Source organism: Plasmodium knowlesi, assembly GCF_000006355.2.
Source record: "Plasmodium knowlesi strain H genome assembly, chromosome: 13".
In the NCBI taxonomy this organism is placed as follows: domain Eukaryota; phylum Apicomplexa; class Aconoidasida; order Haemosporida; family Plasmodiidae; genus Plasmodium; species Plasmodium knowlesi.
In genome coordinates, this window is record NC_011914.2 from 289,896 (window position 1) to 310,186 (window position 20,291).

The 20,291-nt window shown below is 40.3% G+C and overlaps 4 protein-coding genes across 4 annotated transcripts; 2 read left to right on the plus strand and 2 right to left on the minus strand.

Moving 5' to 3' along the window:
* Nucleotides 1-561: 561 nt before the first annotated feature.
* Nucleotides 562-7,689, minus strand: PKNH_1306300 (conserved Plasmodium protein, unknown function; the record flags this gene model as incomplete). Its single annotated transcript, XM_002260534.1, has 1 exon — nucleotides 562-7,689. The coding sequence occupies one exon, from the start codon at nucleotides 7,687-7,689 to the stop codon at nucleotides 562-564; it is 7,128 nt and encodes a 2,375-aa protein (XP_002260570.1).
* Nucleotides 7,690-9,891: 2,202 nt separating this feature from the next.
* PKNH_1306400 (rhodanese like protein, putative) lies at nucleotides 9,892-10,902 on the plus strand (the record flags this gene model as incomplete). Its single annotated transcript, XM_039113495.1, has 1 exon — nucleotides 9,892-10,902. The coding sequence occupies one exon, from the start codon at nucleotides 9,892-9,894 to the stop codon at nucleotides 10,900-10,902; it is 1,011 nt and encodes a 336-aa protein (XP_038969876.1).
* Nucleotides 10,903-11,363: 461 nt separating this feature from the next.
* PKNH_1306500 (Tat binding protein 1(TBP-1)-interacting protein, putative) lies at nucleotides 11,364-12,950 on the plus strand (the record flags this gene model as incomplete). The annotated part of the gene is made up of 1 exon (XM_002260535.2): nucleotides 11,364-12,950. One exon carries the CDS (start codon nucleotides 11,364-11,366, stop codon nucleotides 12,948-12,950), a length of 1,587 nt encoding a protein of 528 aa, XP_002260571.2.
* A 1,035-nt stretch (nucleotides 12,951-13,985) lies between these two features.
* PKNH_1306600 (DNA-directed RNA polymerase III subunit RPC2, putative) lies at nucleotides 13,986-18,191 on the minus strand (the record flags this gene model as incomplete). Its single annotated transcript, XM_002260536.1, has 1 exon — nucleotides 13,986-18,191. The coding sequence occupies one exon, from the start codon at nucleotides 18,189-18,191 to the stop codon at nucleotides 13,986-13,988; it is 4,206 nt and encodes a 1,401-aa protein (XP_002260572.1).
* Between the last annotated feature and the right edge of the window lie 2,100 nt (nucleotides 18,192-20,291).

Below are 20,291 nucleotides of genomic sequence, written 5' to 3' on the forward strand. Positions count from 1 at the left end.
TGCATTGCCCTCCTTAGAATTTGTTTTCTCTGATGAATTTTTTGTCTTTTTTTCCTTTTTGCCTTTTTTCTCTGCATGCTATCTTTTTCTTCTGATTCCGAAAGTTCAGAAGTCTGTTGTATTTCCGGCTTTTGTTTTAGTTATTGTGATATAACGTCATACATACATACGCATGCATACACTGCGCAGTGATTAGGATGACTATGAATCGTAAAAATCGTTTCTGCCCAAAGCGACTCTGTGGATAATTGTATCTATTTTTCCTTTATTTCACCAAATGGGAAGAGTGTTTTTATGACGACTGTTTGAGCAAAATGTTCGAATTGAAATGGAAACACAAATTGGTATCCAAATAAGTATACGCCCGTGGCACAAGAACGACAAGGCGAAAACAAAATTTGGAGGCATCAAGTTTGAAATCACATCATCTCGCAACGGAATGTTCTCCTTTTTTCCCCGCTCATTTGGGTAGATGCACATATGGTTCGAACTCGCACGTATCAAAGGACGTTGCGCCTTTTTTTTTTTTTCGCGGGGTGCATGCTCCTCACCATCAGATTTTTACTGGCGCGAGTACATCCTCTGGAAAGTTTTTGAGGTGTTTATGTGCGGCTGGGTCCTGCTGTGGTAAAGGGAAAACGAGGAAAGGTCTTCATCTTGGGCATCTGTATAGTGCCCACCGGGTTGGTATCCACCAGTATAGTCGTCGTCAGCATGGAGACTACCGACATGGTGAATCTTCCCGGAGCGCCGCCCGTGCAGACATTCCTCCACCCCTCCCGGCATGTTCCCCTCCCCACTCCCAATGTGGTAACTCATTTCTATAGACTTTATCTTCTTATTCAAGCCCTTTAAATTGTTCATCACGCTCGCAAGGATCTCTTCGTCACTGCTGCCATGGTGTTCATGTGGTGCAAATTTTCCCCCACGGTGATAATTCCGTGTGTCTATCTTCTCGAAAGAGTAATTAGTGAAGGGATCGCTTCCTTCATCATAGTGCCTTCCCAACGAATTGAAGTAATACCTTTTTCTCCAAGCAAGAATCGAATCGTCACTAGATAAGGCACTAATACTTTTTTCATGCATTTTATATTTCCCTTCTATGCTAAAAATTTTTTTCTTTTCAAAGTCAAAGTAAGCATCTTGACTGCTTCTCGAAAAGTCATCTTTCTGTTCTACCTCTGCACTGCTCTTACTTACCAATTCGTTTCTTTGGGACAGTCGTTTTGCATTTCTCCACATTACCTCATCCGTGCTTATCTGCTTCGTGTACAAATCGTAACTGCTTAGGTTTTTCAGCTCTGCAGAATAAAGGGGGGAACTGCCATAGTGAGGGGGGGATTCATCGGTCCACAAGGATGATAACTCTAAGTTGCTCCTGCCTCCTCCCCCGTACCCACGCCCAGTATATAGTTCTTTATAAAAATGCGTTTTTATATCTTCCATGGTGTCTTCCTCTATATGTTCTCCTCCCTCATCGTCCACTTTCAAAAAAGAGTCCTCCGTTTCTGTTGCGAAGAAATCCTCCTCATCTACGTCAAACAAATCGTCTACCTTACTCTGTCCTGAAACTCCTTCCCCTACGTTTTCCCCTATCGCACGGCATATATTCTCCTCACATACATTGCTATACTTGAGGTTCAGTTTTCTCATTTTTAGTAACTTCTTCTTTTTCGCCTCATCCAGTATGGTTATACGGATCGGGTCTTCACGCGTTTCCAAGTGGTCTTCTATTCCCCCATGCGATGGTTCACCATCCGTCTCCTCCTTAGCAGAGTCATCACCCTCTGCATCCGATATTTGTTGCCTTTCATCCTTCCCCTTATTTATGACATGACTTATTATTAAAGAATTGTTCATGTATGCATTTTTTGACAAATCCCTTTTCCCATGTTTATTGTAACCACCTTTGCTTCCATTCATGGCTGTCTTCCCCCTAAAACTCTTCTTCCGTTGCTTTTCCATTTTCTCAAACATGGAGTAATTCGATGCACACGAAAGGTTCCGCAAATGTTTCTCCTCCCTGCTTTGGTCATCCCCCACATGGCCAATATGGTATGCAGTGTTTACTTCCTCTTCATATTCCTCCCTTCTATCGATATTTAAATTATCCCTTTTACCAAGCATGTTGTTCCTTCCTGTACCTTCTGCGTTATCTAATTTCAACGAAGATCTTTCCATTTTTTCACCCACTTCGTCGGTGTCTTCCCTTCCCTCGTGATCTTTCTCCTTCCCGTCTTTGCTCTTATCCTCCTTCCGGTAGTAGGATAGCGGAGTCACTGTATAAATTTGTTTCATAATGTTTCTAAGTAGGTCCTTTTTTTGTTGTGTCTTTTCCTTTTTTTTATCTTCATCCCTCGGGGTCATTTCTACTGGTTCCGGTTTAGCCCGCTGTTCCATCATCTTTGCTTCTTCCCTTTGGTATTCTTCCCGCTTTGCCTCACTTAGCCCCTTCTCCTGCATCCGCCTCAACTCAACCTTCCTTTTCACCTGATCTAGCCGCTTTTGTTCCAGCCGTTTCATTTCCTCCAGTCGGCGTGCCCTTTCCGCCCTCTTCGCCTCTTCCATCCGCTCCATCTCTTCTAATCGCTTCTGTTCCTCTAATAGCTTCATATCTTCTAATCTTCTCACCTCCTCTAACCGTTTTATCTCCTCTAACCGCTTCTTTTCCTCCAACCGCTTCTTTTCCTCCAACCGCTTCTTTTCCTCCAACCGCTTCTTTTCCTCCAAATGCTTCTCTTCCTCTAACTGTTTCTTTTCCTGTAGTCGCTTCTCCTCCTCCACCTGTTCCATCTCTGCGATTCTCAACAAATGCTCGTCCCTCTCTTCTTCCTGCACATTTCCTCCACCTGCGCACCCCAGACTGCTGCTACTACCCAGTGCCTGGTAAATTAATTTCCTCTTATATTTGAGATCTAACTTCTTGTTTTCCTCATTTCCGTTCTGCAACGTCGAATCCATCGTCCTGCTTTTCATAAAATTACTATTTCCCTCATTGGGGGGTATCCCAGATAAGGTTTTATTGTTCCCCAAAAGATTATCCAAAAATGTGGGTCCGCTTCTGTTGGCTAGTTTTTCCTTTAACTTCAGTTTCGTCTTTTCTATGATTCTTTCATTTTCTTCATAAAATTTGGGGGGTTCATTTTTCGTCATGTTCCTTTTTATACATATTTTTTTTTTCTTTAAGCTATTTTTCTTTAAAATGGTGTTATGTGTTGTAGATTTGAACCTCTGGTAGATACTTTTCTTCCTGTATTTTGGTCTCCCTAATTTATGGAACGCGTCACTTTGCTCTACGTTTTTTTTCATCTTTTCATTTATGTGAAGGATGGTTGCGGTGTGATCTTCTGGATAATTTGTCTGCCCATCTTGGGAGCCTTCTCCAAATTCAGCTTTCCTGTCTCCTCCTCTTCCCTCCTCGCTGCATTCGTACTCATCGGGGTCACTTCGATATCCTGTAACTGCTTCGAAAAAGCGTTCCGCCAAATAAGCATAATCGTTAAATCCACTGTCACTCTTGGAGGTTGATAGTCTTCTAAGGATAGTGTTTCTTTCCCTTTCCACTTTGGGCCTTCCATACAATGCCCAGTTGTTTTTTTTTTTCTTCTTCTGCTTTTGTTTTTTTAAATAGTCATAGAGGCAGTCGTTTATTTCATTGTCTTGCACTTGTGGGGGTTCCTTCTTCATGGCCATCTCTCCTTTTTCCTTTTTTGCGTAATGATCATCCTCAACCCTTTGCATCGTGTCGAGGCTCGCCGCACTCACCTCGTTGTCTGTGCGCTGTGCACCGACCTGCGTTTCTTCATTTTTTTCTTTTTCTTCGCTGTCCTCCTTCTTCAACTGCACTTCGACTTGGTTTTTTCCCTTTGCTTTGTCTGGTTCGTCCGGTACGTCCGGTTCGTCTGCTTTGTCTTCTACCTCTTCTCTTTCTGGTACCACATCCTCTTCTGCCTTTTCGCTCTCGTTCCCCGATCCGACTGACCTATCCGCCAACAGGCTCATTTTCCTCCTCTCCAGCATCTGCAGCTCTAACTCCTCCAACTCCTTTTTTTTACGAGCGTTTTCTATTTCCAGTTCGAGAAGTTCCTTCTCTTTCCGTTTCTTCTCAATTTCGGCGTTCATATCTGCGTCTTTCGGGGCGCTACCCTCTTCGATGCACTTTCTCCCTTCGGGCGGGACTTCCTTAACTGTTTCTTTCTTTAGAGCATCTCCGTCTTGCTTCATCACACCTTCCTCCGTCTTACATCCGCCTTCCACCCCTGCGTTTCCTGCACTTTCATCATCCGAACCAAAATTGAAAATATCAAATAGAGACTTCTCTGGAACGTAATTGTTTATCGCAACAAATAGATCATTCACCACGTCGTTCTGCGTATGTTTTTCCTCTTCATCTTGAGGATTCTTCGTTGGATGATCCTGCCTCTGTTCCATTTGTTCACCATGCCCTTCCTTATCTTCCCCTTCCAATGTTGCCATTACGGTGTTCTCCATCAGGTCGGCCTTTACCCTTCCGGGGGTAATAGTTTTTCCCCTTCTTCGGATAATCTCATTCTTCATTTTGATCAGATCAATTTTGTCTTTTTTTATTTTTTTCTTTTTCTCACTTATAAAACTTTCATAAGAAAAATCGCTATCCCTGATTTCCGACATGGCTCCACTTTTATTTTCTTCCTTCAATTTTACAACATTGTCCTGTTCATATTCGTGAAAGAGAAATTCCACCTTGTCATATGTTGAGCCAGACATATCATCCATTTTCGCTTTTTTTTTTTTTTTTTCCTTCTCAAGCATGTAATTTTCGTACATGGGGTTTAAAAACCAGGCGCTTGATGTCCTCTTATGCTTAAAGCTATGCTTGGGCAAATTCACGTCATAGGTTATTTTCCTCCCTTTCGTTTCGTGCTTCTTTGCTAGGTTCTCCAAAACTTCAAAGTCTTTCTGGTCGTACGATTCGTATATGTAATAGTATACGTTGTTCAAAATTTCGTCTTTGAATGTATTCAGTTGGTCTGCGTTGATGAGGTTGTCCAGGTTGAAATTGTCCTGATTGCGGGCATCCTCATTCGGGATGTCCTGATTGGGGCTGTCAGGTTGTTCTCCTTCTGGGGGTGATCCTTCCTGTGCTTCGGCCCCATCATTCCCTTTCCCCTTTCCGTTGCATTTATCTTTGTCCTTTTTCTTTTTTTTCCTGTTTTCCTTCTTTATTCTTTCAATTTCCCTTTTCAGTTTGTGTATGACTGCGCTTCTCTTGGACTTCTTCTTCCCCTCGCCTGTTTCCTCCTCTCCTTTTACCCCTCCTTGGTTATTCCTTCCCTTGTCATTCATTTCATTCTGTTTCTTCAATTCTTCGATATTTTTCTCTAGCTTATTAATTTTTAACTCCATCTGGGAAATCAGCTCCTGGCTGTCTCTGCTCTCTTTCTTCATTTCCACATCCTCATCAATAACATTTAAATTTAAGGATGTATCTATAATGGTATGAGTGATGTTCGAATCTTCTTTTACCCCCTCACATATTTTGAATTCGTCGTAAAAATTATCATAATAGTACATTTGCTCTACTATCCTATTCATTCCTTCTGTATATTTTTTCAATTCATTTTGGTTCCCTGTCCCGTTGTTTGTACTATTCTCATCGTTGCTGAAGAAAAACTTATCGTCGTCTTCACACTTTTGAAGAATATAGTTTAGGGTGAAGTCTTCGTCGTATTTCATCTTGTTTTGGTTATTATACGCCACCAGATTCGTTTCGTTAATGTTGTTTTCCCTTGGTCTCACTCCTACCTTGTGTGCACCCCCCTCGATGTTGCCATATGGTTGGTAGTTTGCCCATTGGGAGTAACTTGCCCCATTCCCGAAGTTGGGGTCCTTTCCGTAATTGGGGTTATTACTATAGTTTGGATAATTACTACCGTTGGGGTACATCCCCACCCCGTCGCTCAGCGGGAAATTAGCCAGACCGTTCGCAGGGAAATGAGCCCATTCGTTCACTGGAAAATTGGCTCCATAATTCATTTGGTAATTGGGAGGACCATATGGGTTATATCCCATCTGGTTGTTCATGCCGTACGGAACTTGGCCGTTATTGGCATCCCCGAATTGCCCAATCACGGAGGGGTCTGTCCATCGCTTCATGGGGGAATCCACGGCGACTTCCTCTGTGGGTAGGCTCTTGATAGACCCCTTCCTCGGGGGATGCATTTTATATTTTTCTACTGGGTATGCCCCCACCCAGTTGTTTCCAACGTTACTGCCTCCCTCCTTTGCATATGCCACACTGGGCTCACTCGAACCCTGGGTTCCCTTCAAACTGATGACTTCTCCCCTCTCCTGTGTTATTCCTACGTGAGGTAGCTCCTTTTCCTTATTTGAAAACGACTTTTTTATTAATTCCGCTTTATTTACATACGAATGTTCTTCTCCTTTTCCATTTTTTCCATTTAGTACCTCCTTTTTAACCCCTTGGTAATTTTCCTTTCCTTTCTGCTTATCGTCCTGTCCTATATTTAACTTGTCAAGGATGGAAACCCTTTTGGCACTTCTATCCAGAATGCATCTATCTGTGTAGTAAGTCTTCTCCTTTTTATTTCCTTCGTTTTCTAAATCGGCTATGTCTAATTCGTCTACAAATTGGTCTTCATTTAATTCTGACTGATCGTCCCCATCGGGGGTTCCTGTTACCACGTCTGCCTGAAAATTTTCTGTAGCATTATCATTACTATTATCGTTATTACTATCCGCCATGTGGGGATGTTGTTCATTTTCCTCATGATGCACTTGCTCCTTTTCCTCTAACGCCTGTTCATCGTTCATGGTCTGCGTATTTTGCGCTTTGTAAAGAGGAGCTTTACTAGGTTTGCCCTTAAGGTCGCTCAAAATTTTTACCTTACTTTTTGGGATGTATTGATTTTTTAGCTTGGCAGAATAGTCCTTGCTTCCATGCTTCTGAATCCCATAGCTTTTCTCCTTAGAGGCGATTTTACTTAACATATTTTTCTTCTCAAAATATGCCTTATCTTTAATTTTTAATTTTGTGCAAAAGAAGGTAAAGAGTGAGTGAACTTCCACAGTAGCCCTGCAGTTCACATGATTGATAAAATTTAAGTCTCTTTCTTTTTCGTACTTCCAGTTGTGTTTCCACTTTTTAATAACATTATATAGGTATGGGTGTTCTCTACCCCTTCTGTCCTTCCAAATGTGCACGTTCTCCTTTGACGAGGCGCACGTCGAGTCACTGTAAAAATTTGCATCGTTGGAACTCTTCCTCGATGTGTCCCAGGAGTGCACATATTTTGCTAACAACAGTATCAGTTTCGAATTGTTCGTTTTTTTTTTTGGTAAAATGTTATCTCTGTCTACACTCGTTTTGCTTCCATCGGCACTCATGCTACCTCTCCCTTGTGTCTTCCTCAAAACGAATATTCTTTTACCTTTCCGTTTTATTTTTTCCTTACAGTATGGGGTGACAGCTGCACTTTTCAGTATCTCCCCTTTGGACCTTTCTGTCGACGCGCCTGTCCCTCTGCTTGAATACTTCCAGTGAAGGAACTTCCATTTGCGCAGATGCGTATAGCCCCTATATTTGCCTTTGCCTTTTCTCTTCCTTCTTATGTAACACCACTTTTTAAAAACGCCAGTATCCACTGGGCACGAGTCCTCCTGGAGGGCGTCCACCTTAACTGCTTCCATTCCCCCGCTCCCTCTCCTTAATCACATTTACAAGAAATTTACAGGCAACCTTTTCTCCCCCTGTCCACAACTGCGCACATTTGCCTTCACTCAACACACACAGAAATGTGTTAATGAGGGGGACACTCAAACAGTTATACTCCTTCGAAAAATAATATGAAGCAAGTATTTTTGTAACTGAAAGGGGAGATGTTAAAAGGCAAAAAAAAAAAAAAAAAAAAAAAATGTATGTTTTCGATTGTCCGTTTTGACAACGGCCTGATGAATTGTTGCCATCTGTTTGAAAAATTGGGAAGGAATATATTTTTTTATCGATCGCCTACCTTTCACTTTGTTTCACATCATTGCGCCATTTTGTGCATTTTTTTTTTTTTTTTTTTTTTTTTTTTTTTACCTTAAAAGTTGAGTTGTCCAAATAATGCGCTGTTTAACGGCTGTTTAACGGCTGTTTAACGGCTGTTTAACGGCTGTTTAACCGGTGTCTGCATTCACACTCCCATAAAAAAAAAAAAGGAAAACGTCGAAATGACAGAACGCGCATTTCAACTTCGAAGTGATAACTGTGCCATGTGGCGCATGGGACGAAAATTAAAACTTTTTTAAGGTCTGCCCTTTTGCCAACGCAGCCGAGGAACAACTGCAAAGAATCGAAAAAAGACATTCCCAAAAAGTGAAATCGTGAGAGGCCCAAATCGCATAAGTTATCTCTGCGTTGCCGGGCATGCATTCCTCTATGCATACGCGTAAGAGTATTAAATTCCACACCAGCGTCACCTCGTATGCATCGCCCCCTTGTCGCCCGCCTCCCCTTGCACACGGGCAAAGTTTACAGCGAACTTCTGCTGAACAGACAGGTGGCGCTCGCCAACATTCCCTTTTTCACACATAACAAAAATGTAACTTAAAAAGGGAAAAAAGAAGAATATTCCACGTTAAAATAAGCTTACCAGCTGCTAAATATACATATATATATATATAACTTTGCAGAAGCAAGTTCTTTTTTCTTTATTTATTTTCAGCGTACATTTTTGCGCATTCCCCCATTTTTACATCCGAATGATGCTTTTTTTGCATGAACCAGGGGAAAAAAAAGAAAAAATTTGAAGCACACAATGGAGGGGTGAACATGTTGTCATTAAACATTTTAAAAGCGAACACACAACCCCAGACAATGCTGATGCTTACTGTTCCGAAGGAGTGAATAGATTCCTCGCAGTTGCAGCGTAACATGTCACCTTTGAAAAACCCTTTTCGCGTAGTTCCCTTTTTCCTCCTTTTTGAAATAACTACGCTCAAGAAAAAAGAAAGGCACATATTCAGGTACACGAGAAAAAAAAAAAAAAAAAAAATACAAAGCAACATAGACAACGCAGTGATGCGAAAAAACGTGCCCGCACGGACAGTCGGACCAAATCCTCACCTATTACAAAACTGAGCAAGGTTGATTCGTTCGGAAAAAAAAAAAAAAAATTCAAACGGAGGAAAGAAAAATGCCACTTAAATAGTTTGATGTATGCAGCAAGTGCCAAATAGTGTTGGCATGAAAAACCACCTACAGAACAACTTCATTACTCCTCCATCCCAACAGTTTCGAACTTTTTACATGCGAACAGTAATGTTGAAAAAATGGAAACGCTATAACAACAGGCGTGTGCTCAGATTTTTTTTTTTTTGCGCCCTTCAAATTAGGAGTTATAAAGGAAAAAAAGATAATGGTGCCTCACCTTTTGAGTAAATGATTCTTCTAGCAGAAAAACGCCTGTGTGTTTATCACCGTAGAGGGGGTTGCCTTTTCTAAAGGAAAATCCACATAGGTATTCCATCGAATGAGGAAGAAGAAAAAAAAAAAAAAAAAAAAACGTTGGAAGAAAGCCCGAATGTGCGCTCAAATACTTCTACATGTGGCACACCGTATAGATGTGCATGCACGACATCACACGGATAACAAATTACCCACTCGCACGAAGTGTTGCCACTTTTGGGGACCGAAAAAAAGAAAAGTAAAAAAAAAAAAAAAAAAAAAAAAAAAAAGTACACTTTGCCCCCTTGCTTCCCCCAAAACAGCAGCAACTCAAACCATTACAGACCATGAGGAGTTGCAATTTCGTTAAACTGGCCGAGCTAAGGAAGACTCTGGTTATAAATTCCCCCCAAACGACATACATACAAAGGTTAAGAATAAGGCGCAAACAATTCAGCACAATGAAAATGCACGCGTGTAAGCATCTCATAGAGACGAACGAGTTGCACGACCTTATAAAGGAGGGAAGGGAGCATTTACTATTTGATGCAAGCGGTTACAATATCAGGGAGGGAGGAAAAGATAAAAACTCCTTTGATGATTACCATCAGGAAGAAAGAATAGAAGGAAGCATATCCTTCAATTCGATAGTTACCTCCAATGGAAATTCCAATTTTTCTTTTTTCTTCCCAACTGAAGAAGAATTTTTCTCCTACCTAAGGAAGTTACTCGTGCTAAGTGCAGTGGACATAAAAATAAATACACTAGAAAAGGTGCCTGTCATTTTTTACGAAAAGGATGAAATATTTTATGCCCCCAGAATTTGGTTCATGTTCAAATTATATGGATTCCAAAATGTCCAAATTTTAAATGGCGGTTTGAATAAATGGCTAAATGAGGAAAGAGATGTAACATCAACAGGTAAGAAGGCACAAGGATTTAAGCATCTTCCACAGACTGATAAAATTATCCAAGTGGACAAACTGATAAAGGAACACATAGAAAAAAATAAAAAACAAATAAGTGAAAATTGGAAAAAAAACATATACCATTATGCAGATATAGACAATTTCATCACCGGAAGGAAGAAACAAAATGATAACATGGAACGCTTTGTCCTTGTGGATACGAGGCCGAACATCTCCTTTAGCGCGCTCTTGCCCATTAGTGAAAAGGAAAAAGTTGATAATTTCATTCCCTTTTCGATTAACATACCATATCATCATTTTATTAGAAGCCATGATGAAAAATATAAATTTTTTACATTTAAAAATGAGGCTGAAATAAAAAACATCTGTGACAAGTACGATCTTCTAAATGAGCATAAGACCATCATATCCACGTGCAGCAAAGGAATCAGTGCCTGTGTTTTACTCTTCCTTCTACATCAGCTAAATAAACCGCTCCATAAACTGGCACTGTATCATGGGAGCCTTGTCGATTATAAGTTTAGGAAGTACGGTCTTCAGTAGGAGGTGTAAGGTCGTTGGGCATTCGTTTGTCTTCCTTCCTTTAGGTGAACAAAAGGGGAACACCTCTTTTTGAAAATAGGCTTTTCTCCTTTGTTATCATCCCAGTGGAATAGAAGCAACGTTACGTGGTTTGTTGTTTGTTGTTAGTTTTTATGTTGTGGAGTTTTTTTTTTTTTTTTTTTTTCGTTACTCCACTAAGCATTTGAAAGGGGAAACCCGAATGTACATACAGCTTTTTTTTTTTTTTTTTTTTTTTCCACTTAGGGAGAACAAAGAATTACGTACAAATAAGTATAAAAACTTTCATATATTAAACCCTTCCTCAACAATACTGAGGGAGAAGCTTCCGCAGCGTGCACCCGTCTGGACATCACCATGATGTAAACCTGTGGAGAAATATATTTCTGTGTCCTCGTCTTTGTTGTCCATTCCATTGTGTGTACATCACTGCGTATGCCAAAATGAAAAACAACAAAAGTAAAGGGGGAAATAAAAAGAAAGACCAAAGCGCAAAGGGCAACGGTATTACCCATGATAATAATTGGGACTGCCCCCTAATTTCCCTCCAACATGGGGATGGTAAGGACAAGCAGAATGTGGAAGCCGGAGAAGGCAACCATGAAAAGGTAACTCAACAGGAAGACCAAAAAAAACCTTGCAGTGATCATCAAACTGCAGATAACAATTTTGAAGGAGCTAAAATTATAAACGGCAGCTCGTCTTCCCTGTGCCAACCTATGGAGGTTGCCCCCTCAGGAAAAAAGGTGGAATACCCCCAAAAGGAAAGCAATAGGAAGAAGGCACAAAAAGGAAAGACGATCATCAAAAAGGGGGTCGCTGCGTCGGGTGATATGAATAGACAGAGCGAAAAACAAAGCAATAATAACAAAAAGAGGAATAAACCGAGCACTGGGGGAAATGGCAAAAGGGGGGTGGAAAAAGAGATGCAAGAGGAAGAAAAAAATAAGACGAAAGAGCAGTCTGCATGCGTAGAAGCGCCTCCCATTAAGGAACAACCCATCATAGGGAAAGGCATAGCGCAAATTAGGGAAGAAGAAGATGCTGCAATAATCTCACCAGATCACCAAATTTTGGAGAGCGAACTGAAAAGTGAAGCAGGCAAAGAGTGTGAAGACCCCCACGGGGACACCGAAAATGCCAGTGGAATGAAAATTAATATATATAAAAAGAGGAAAATAAGGAAAAAAGGCGAAGTGGATGGGGAAAGCGGAACGAGTGAGAAAAATGAAACAAGCAATCAGCGCGAAAGGAAGGATAACCAAGGAATCACTTCACAGCCAGACACGATCAACGACGAACGTAAGGATCCCCTCGAGACAACAAGTTTGATCGAAAAAAAACAGAAAAAAACTGCTAGCAAAAGCGAAGCAGGAAATAAACCAAAGGGAGCAAAAATTTCTCTGAGCGAAGAAGAAACAAAAGAAAAAATTTACAAATATATGAAGCAAATGAATAGGCCCTATTCAGTCATCAATGTGTACGACAACCTACATGGAACCATCAGCAAAAACGTCGTCCAAAAACTAATGGACGAATTGAGTACAGAAGAAAAACTCCAATGTAAGGAGTATGGGAAAGCCAAAGTATATCTTGTCAATCAAGGGGAATTTAAAAGCCTAAATATGGAGGAAATGGAAAAATTAAAAAAGGACATGGAAATTATGAGAGAGCAAACTGAAATAGCCAAAAATGATTTTAACCATTTTGTAAAAATAAAAAAAAAGGTCATTCAAGATTTAGAGCTAGTGGAAAATGCGGATAAATACAATGAGGAGTTCCACTTAGTTGAGGAAGAAATAAAAATGTACGAAGAGACAAATAAAGCATGCAAGCTAACTACAGACGAAATTGATCTGATTAAAAAGAAGCATGGCTACTTGCACGCCATGTGGCTTAAGAGGAAAAATCTTTGTGTGGAAATAATTAAGTGCATTGCTACCTTAACGGATAAAGACACCAAGGGCATCATCTTCCACTTGGGCATCGACGTCGACGAGGACGTGGTCCCCCCCAACTTGTACTTCTAGCATGGTAAATCTCCCAAGCGCTTGAGATGCTAATTTGCTAGCGTAATAACTTGCAAAATGTTCATACGAATGCTTATCTTCCTCTTCTGCCCCTAACACCGTGAGAAGACCACGCGCATATCCAAATCTTAAACCAAAAAAAGGTACAACAAGTTAACTAGTTCGGCTGCCCTATCACCTCCTGTATGGGTTTACAGTTGTGGTAACTTCCAATGAAGGGTCAAATTATTACCCACCAACAGTTCCTTCTTTTAAAATTGTTTCCTACATATTGACTCCTCCGTCATGAGTACATATACGTGTGTGCGCAGATGTGTGGCCCCATTAATAGAACTACAGAAAGCCAAAGTGAAGGGGGGGGGGGTTCCTGACTACTCACCACCTTTTTGCAATACATTTATGGCATGTACTGTTGTACAGATCAATACCTCGTGTAAAGGGAGACGTGAGGTTTTCCTCTCTTTTATTTCTTTTAAATTTAGAAAATTTGGGGGTTACCAAGTTGCGGGAGTGCAAGGAAAAAATGGCAAAGGAAAAAACGAAAAACGGTAAAAGCGGCAAAGTCGCAACACAGAGGAGATTTATTCTTTCTACAAAATGGGAAAGCACCCAAAGTGTACATTACAAATGTATGTACTCCTTGAAGACGAGGACTGATTAAGTCTTCGACGTTAATTGAAATGGGAAAAAAAAAAAAAAAATTCCATCATTATAGATGGAGACAAGAAAACTTATAAATGGGTTTAAAATGAGACAAATGCCAACTGAACGGATATCCATTTGCCAATCCGCCTGAAAGGTGAATCCTCTTTTTGAAAATTCACCTATGTGGTCTTTTACACTTACAAATCAGCTCCTTTATTCATCTTCCTTCATTTCCCCCCCCCAGGGGGTAGTGATGGATATAAAACGTCGCGAAAGAAGACGACACAGTGAAGTACAAAAAAAAAAAAGAAAAAAAAAAAAAAAAAAATCGCTGAAGGATTAGCTAAGCAACACTGCACTACTGTATCCACACCAGGGGGGAAGAACAAACTATGTTTCCTTCACCACAATTTTGGGGAAGACATTCATTGTCTGCAACTCCTGGAAGAGCAATTTGCATGCATAAGGCATTTTAACAAGAGCATTCTTGTCGCACTTTTGACAGAAGGTACAGTATGTGTCATAACCCATCATGCCACAATCCTCACAAATGTACACATCACATACATCACTACTTAACATTAACCGTTCAAGTAACAAATTACTAACTCCATATGCTATTAGGCAATCTCTTTCCATTTCTCCTAACCGTAATCCTCCTTCTTTGGATCTCCCTTCAGTTGGTTGTCTAGTTAACAACTGTCTAGGTCCTCTAGCCCTAGCATGGATTTTATCCTGTACCATGTGTTTTAATTTTTGGTAATAAATGGGTCCCATAAAGATATACGTTTCCAACGGTTCCCCTGTTAAACCTGAGTACAGCAATTCTTTACTTGAGCAGTTGAAACCATATTTAAACAAAATGGACGCCATTTCTTCGAAGGGAGTGCCACTAAAAATGGATCCATATTTTAATTCTCCATCTAGAACTGCTGACTTGGACGCAACAAGTTCGAGTAACTTGCCCACAGTCATACGGGATGGAAATCCATGCGGGTTCATAATCAAATCTGGGCATATACCAGATTCAGTAAATGGCATATCTTCCTGATTAACTAGCAAACCAACAACTCCCTTCTGACCATGTCTTGAACTAAATTTATCCCCTAATTCGGGAAGCCTTGTTTGGCGCATAATAATTTTGTATATTTTTAATCCTTCTGCGTTTTCTGTAAAAATTATTTTATCAATGTATGATGGGTACACACTTTTGTATTTAATCTCATTCGCCTTTAAATCATTTAAATCTATTTTGCTGATGTCCTTCACGTGATCTTTGACATTTCTTGGTGAGTATTTATTTATGTACACTTGTCCTTCTTTCAGAAGGTAACCAATAGAGACTACACCATCCATATCCAGTGCATGATATTTTTTAATTTCCTTGTTGTGGAATTTTTTCTGTTCATCCACGTTCGTGCCTGCGCCGTTTTCTACGTGGTCTCTTTCTTCTTTCGCTTGTCGTTGCTTATCCTGCGATTGGGATAGTTTTTCTTGGCGCCGCTTCTCCTGGCGTTCTTGCATTTTGCTGATGGCCAAAGGGGAGGGCAACACCAAATCGTTGGACCCGTTAAAGTACTTCTTCAGCTCCACAGCATGTTTTCTCAGAGACATGCACCTTCCGAAACCCCTATCGATGGAAGACTTGTTCATCACAATGGCATCTTCAATATCATACCCTCCGAAACTCATAACCGCTACAATGGCATTCTGTCCTGCGGGCAATTTTTCAAAATTAATAAATTCAATCGTTTTTGATTTTACTAGGGGTTTCTGGGGGTAGACTAGCAGATATAGCAAAGTATCACACCGGACGAACTGATTATATCCAATGGCTCCAATGGCTTGTTTTCCCATGGCACATTGGTACGTATTACGTGGACTTTGATTATGGTTTGGATAAGGAATGAGTCCAGCTACCACACCTAATATGGTTAGTGGGTCTATTTCTAGATGACTCGTATTTATAGAAATGTCTGACTCGTTCAGGGCAATGAGTAGATTGTTTTGTTCATTCACGTCTATCCACTCGATGACAGAACTTTTAAGTAAATCAAAAAAGTTAATGGTTCCATTTTCTAGCGATAGAATATGCTCCTGGGTCAATTTGGATTTTCCATTTTCCACAATTATCAGCGGTCTGCATAACCGCCCACCATCGGTTGAAATGTAAATAGCCTTATGCAAAAAATTGTCGTATATGGAAACGAACTGCCCAATTTTCCCATATCTTCTTAAACACCTAATTCTTCTCATAAATATACGTGGCTTCTTATGCACACCCAGAAGTATTCCATTAAAGATTACAAAGAATATTCCCTCCTTGTACATTTCCTCTCCTGTTAGACTGTCGCTGTCCTCAACCCCCAGGGTATATAATATTTCGATTAGGTGTTCATTATTTTCATTATCATTTGTTACATGCGTCATGAGTGCTAAATTTTTAACTAATCCACACGATTCTCCTTCTGGCGTATCACAGGGGCATAGAACTCCCCACTGAGATGGTTGCAATGCTCTTGGTCCACTAACCTTTCTACCCTTTTCGAACTGAGAATTCAGTCTGGTCATCATTCCGATACATGCAATGAAGGATAAACGGGACAATACCTGTGATACTCCACTTTTCTCCATCTTAAACCTTTTAATGTTCCAGTTTCCCGTCGAAATAGCCGCCTGCATTCCTCTTGTAATGATATCCTTTGGTAAACTTCGAAACACATCAGGGTATGTTTCATTTACATTTCCGCTGTACTTTAACTTGGAAGTATAATTACTTTGCATATATTTACTGAGTGTCTGATCTATCTGCTTCTTCAAGGTGAAATAAAATCTTTTGTATAAATCTTCGAACAAAAGTGATATTAGCTGTCCAGCTAGCTCCAACCTTTTGTTACCATAATAATCTTTATCATCTAATTCGTTCTTATTATTTGCACTATCTAGAACACGTCTAATCATCAGGCAGATGCACCTAGCTTTGTTTCTAAAATCATATTTGTTCTTCTGCTGAATGTGAGACAGAAGAACTCTGCTTAGAAAATCCAACCCTTCTTCGATAATATCCTTTTCATTTTTTACTTGCTTTTCCTTCATGGAACTGAAAAACCCCTTGGCTAGTAATCTAGGCCTAATTTTTTTTCCTATATAGAGAAGTGCATCTAAATTTGTCTTTATATTCTCGCTGTACAAATCGTACAAAGAGAGTAAAATGCCGTTCAGGTAATTTCTATGGGATCCTATCATTTGAAATATTTCCTGGTCGCTCTCATACCCCATAGCTCTAAGGATAATACACACCCCTATATCCTCAATGAAGGAGTTATGCTTTAGATACAATTTATTGTTCTTATAAACGATGGCACATCTACTCTTCGACTCGGCTGTTGTAGATGTAATGGTTGCGCAAATATTATGTTTTATGTCCATCTCTACAATGATTCTATTTTTTGACAGTTGCTCCTGCATCAGAAGAACCCTTTCAGTACCTTTAACGATGAAGTATCCCCCAGGGTCATAAGGACACTCACCCAATTTCATCAATTCCTCTTCACTCTTATTGTTTAAAATACATATATCACTTCTCAACATGACTGGAAGTCTCCCTATCTCAACGTTATTCTTCCTAATAATGTTGCTACCTTTTACATATTCCACATCTACATAGATAGGCGCCGAATAGGTTAAATCTCTTTGCCGACATATTTGTGGAGTCAAATTCGTTTCTATCATATTTTCTTCAACCAAGGGTCTTCCTACAAATATATCTAAGAACTCCACATAGAAATGTTCATCTATATCAGACTTCAAAATCTTATTTGTCGTTGCATTCATTATTGTTTTTATTTCATGTTTGATGAAATAATTATACGACTCGATGTGCTGCTTAACCAATCCCTTCACTTTTAAGTATGCTGGTAGTAGCTTCCATTTTTCAGTTACATTTTTTATATCCTTCGATTCTTCATAGATCTTTTTATTATGCTCCCTACTTTTTACCACAAGTTCGGAAAAGTTATCTTCTTCTTTGTTTTTCCTTCTGTTGGGGAGGGATGTATTGGCATCAAAATTTATGGGATTTCCATTCAGTGCTTCTATTTTTACCTCTTCATGCGCCTTACCGTTTGGTTTATTCACCTTAAATTGGCCGAACGGGTTGTTAATCGATTCGACTTGGTCTCTGCGTTGCGCCATCCCAGGCGAGTACCCCTCGCCGATGTTATCCTGCTTTTTTACATTTTTACCCACAGAAGTACTTTCCCCAAGGCTGTTTCTTTCACCCATATTTTTGTACTCATTTACTTCACCTCCAAAGACGGTGTTACCCATTTCATCTTCCGATTCGCTGATCTTTATTTTAAATTTTTCCTCCTCCCCCCTTTCATCCTTTTGCCCAAAGGTAAGAGGGTTTTCCATCGTACCCTTGATTATTCCCTTGGCTTCCATATTATCCTTTACCATGTATCCAGATTCATCTTCCCCTTTGGTATTTTCCGGCTTCATCTCCATCCCATCGTTCACTTCGACGTTGTCTTCATTGTCCTCCTCAGTTTTTCCCCTTTTTTTTTTCGCCTTAATTCGTATGACCCCCTTCATGGTGGTGGTCTGCGGGTTTCAGTTTGGAAAATTCATACAGAGGAGCTACCACTATGGCGCATCCTCTTTGATATTTATCCGACAAAGGAGCAGAGAACAATGTAAACTCCCTTCCTGTACCGACGCCTGCGTAATAGATACACAGCTATACACCCCTAAGGCTACTCAACTGTGCGCCTTTTGTATCATTCGCTAAAATTCGCTAATTCCTGTTTCCGTACATGGAAGGTGGCGTCGGTTCGGGTTAATCATTTCGCATAATTTATCAGAAGTAGAATTCCAGTTTATCTCTTTTAAGGCAATTCCTTTAGATTTTTCTTACCTTTGCATCGCTCCCTCTGGTCACATGTTTCTCTCTCCCCCACTGCCCTTTAAACTAGCCAAAATGGGAAATTTCGCAAAAATGATTCGGGCTTGAATAAAACTGGAACGTTAACTCCTACGATCAACAGCTCATAACTGAAAAAAGTTTACCCCCTATTTTTTTCTTATCAAAATGGCTAAGGGGTAGGCAGAAAAAAAGAGGACCACTTTCGAACATGCATACCAACGCGCATAAATATGTAAATAATTTACACGTATGCGTGGTGGTATGGCTCTTGTGGAGCAGGTTTTAGCAATGAATTTTCATCTGCCAGAACCTTTCGATTTTTTTTTTTTTTTTTTTTTTTTTTTTGCTTCATTCCATCTGTGGATGTAAAATGAGTTGTCGCTATTTTTTTTTTTTTTTTTGCCCACGCTGTTATAAGCCCTATGTTCGCACATATACAGTGCCGTTCTTCTTATGCCCTTTACGCTGGTGCGGGAATCACCTGCTTTTTTGATGTTAATCATATGAGACCCTTTCGCGACAATGTGAACCTAACACGAATGTATAGGGAGAAGAACACATGCGTTCATGTCATCTGCGAATGAAATTATCGGCATCGCTGCGCCTCCCGTTGCTTCATTTTGGGTTCCGCCCTTTTGTTGCCTCAAATGGTTTACCTCTACTCCAGAAGCAATAAACTTGGAACGTTTTTTCTTTTTTTTTCCCTGCACCATTTTTTCGTCGCTTCAGAGGTATAATAAAAATAACCTCACTATGAGCTTTCCAAATGAATGAGAAAAATATTTGGACCCGTGTGAAGGATGTTGGGTGAGTAATTACCCTAGTGTTGTTAACGTAGTTGGTGCAAAGGTATAGCCGCTTCTGTTCATTTCACGTATAATCAGGTCCCCACATACACATATAAACTTTTCCATACACTTACACAAATCAGACAGCTACATATCACTCCGGCTCGTATTTTACTCCAAACGCACCTCACAGAATGTGAGCAAGTTGCACGGGAAAATAACCGTATTAACCAAAGTTTCTTCCACGCTCCAAGGAGGGCTCATACACATCTCCACACAACGACGCACAAGTGGAATACGCAAAAGGGTTTTCCATGGATGAACCCATCCGTGGAGATTTTTTTTTTTTTTTTTTTTTTCTCTTCCGCCGAGGAAAATATACCCCGCCGGGGCAGATTTTGATGATCGCTGAACTATTCAGTGGCGCGAAAAATATAACGTTTTGGAAAAATTAGTTCGCAACATTTTTATACAATTAAAAAAGAGGGGCATCGCTGTCGTGGTTTGGCGATGACACGGCGGGGTGACAACACTGCAGGGGGTGGGATACATGGACAGGCGCACATCCCTTGCAAGAACAAACTTGAAAAAAAGGGAAGAACTCCCCAGTGGGCCACGCGCCTACAATACATTTAGAAGTACCCCCATACGAAAAGATGTGACAACTGGAGCATCACGACACAATGCAATTATACGATTGTACGACGATACGACTATACGATTGTACTATTGTACACAGAGCACAGGGCACAGAGCACAGGGCACAGAGCACAGGGCACAGAGCACAGGGCACAGAGCACAGGGCACAGAGCACAAACGTCTAAAGTGCATCAAACAGGAGGGGAGAAAAGCTCGCGCCGTTACTTGATTAATGAGTTAAAAAAAAAAAAAAAAAAAAAAAAAAAAAAGGACCACTTGGAAATAAGGTATAAATGCTCCTCTTCAAAATTGCCAAAAAAAGACCACCCCTAAACGTTCCAT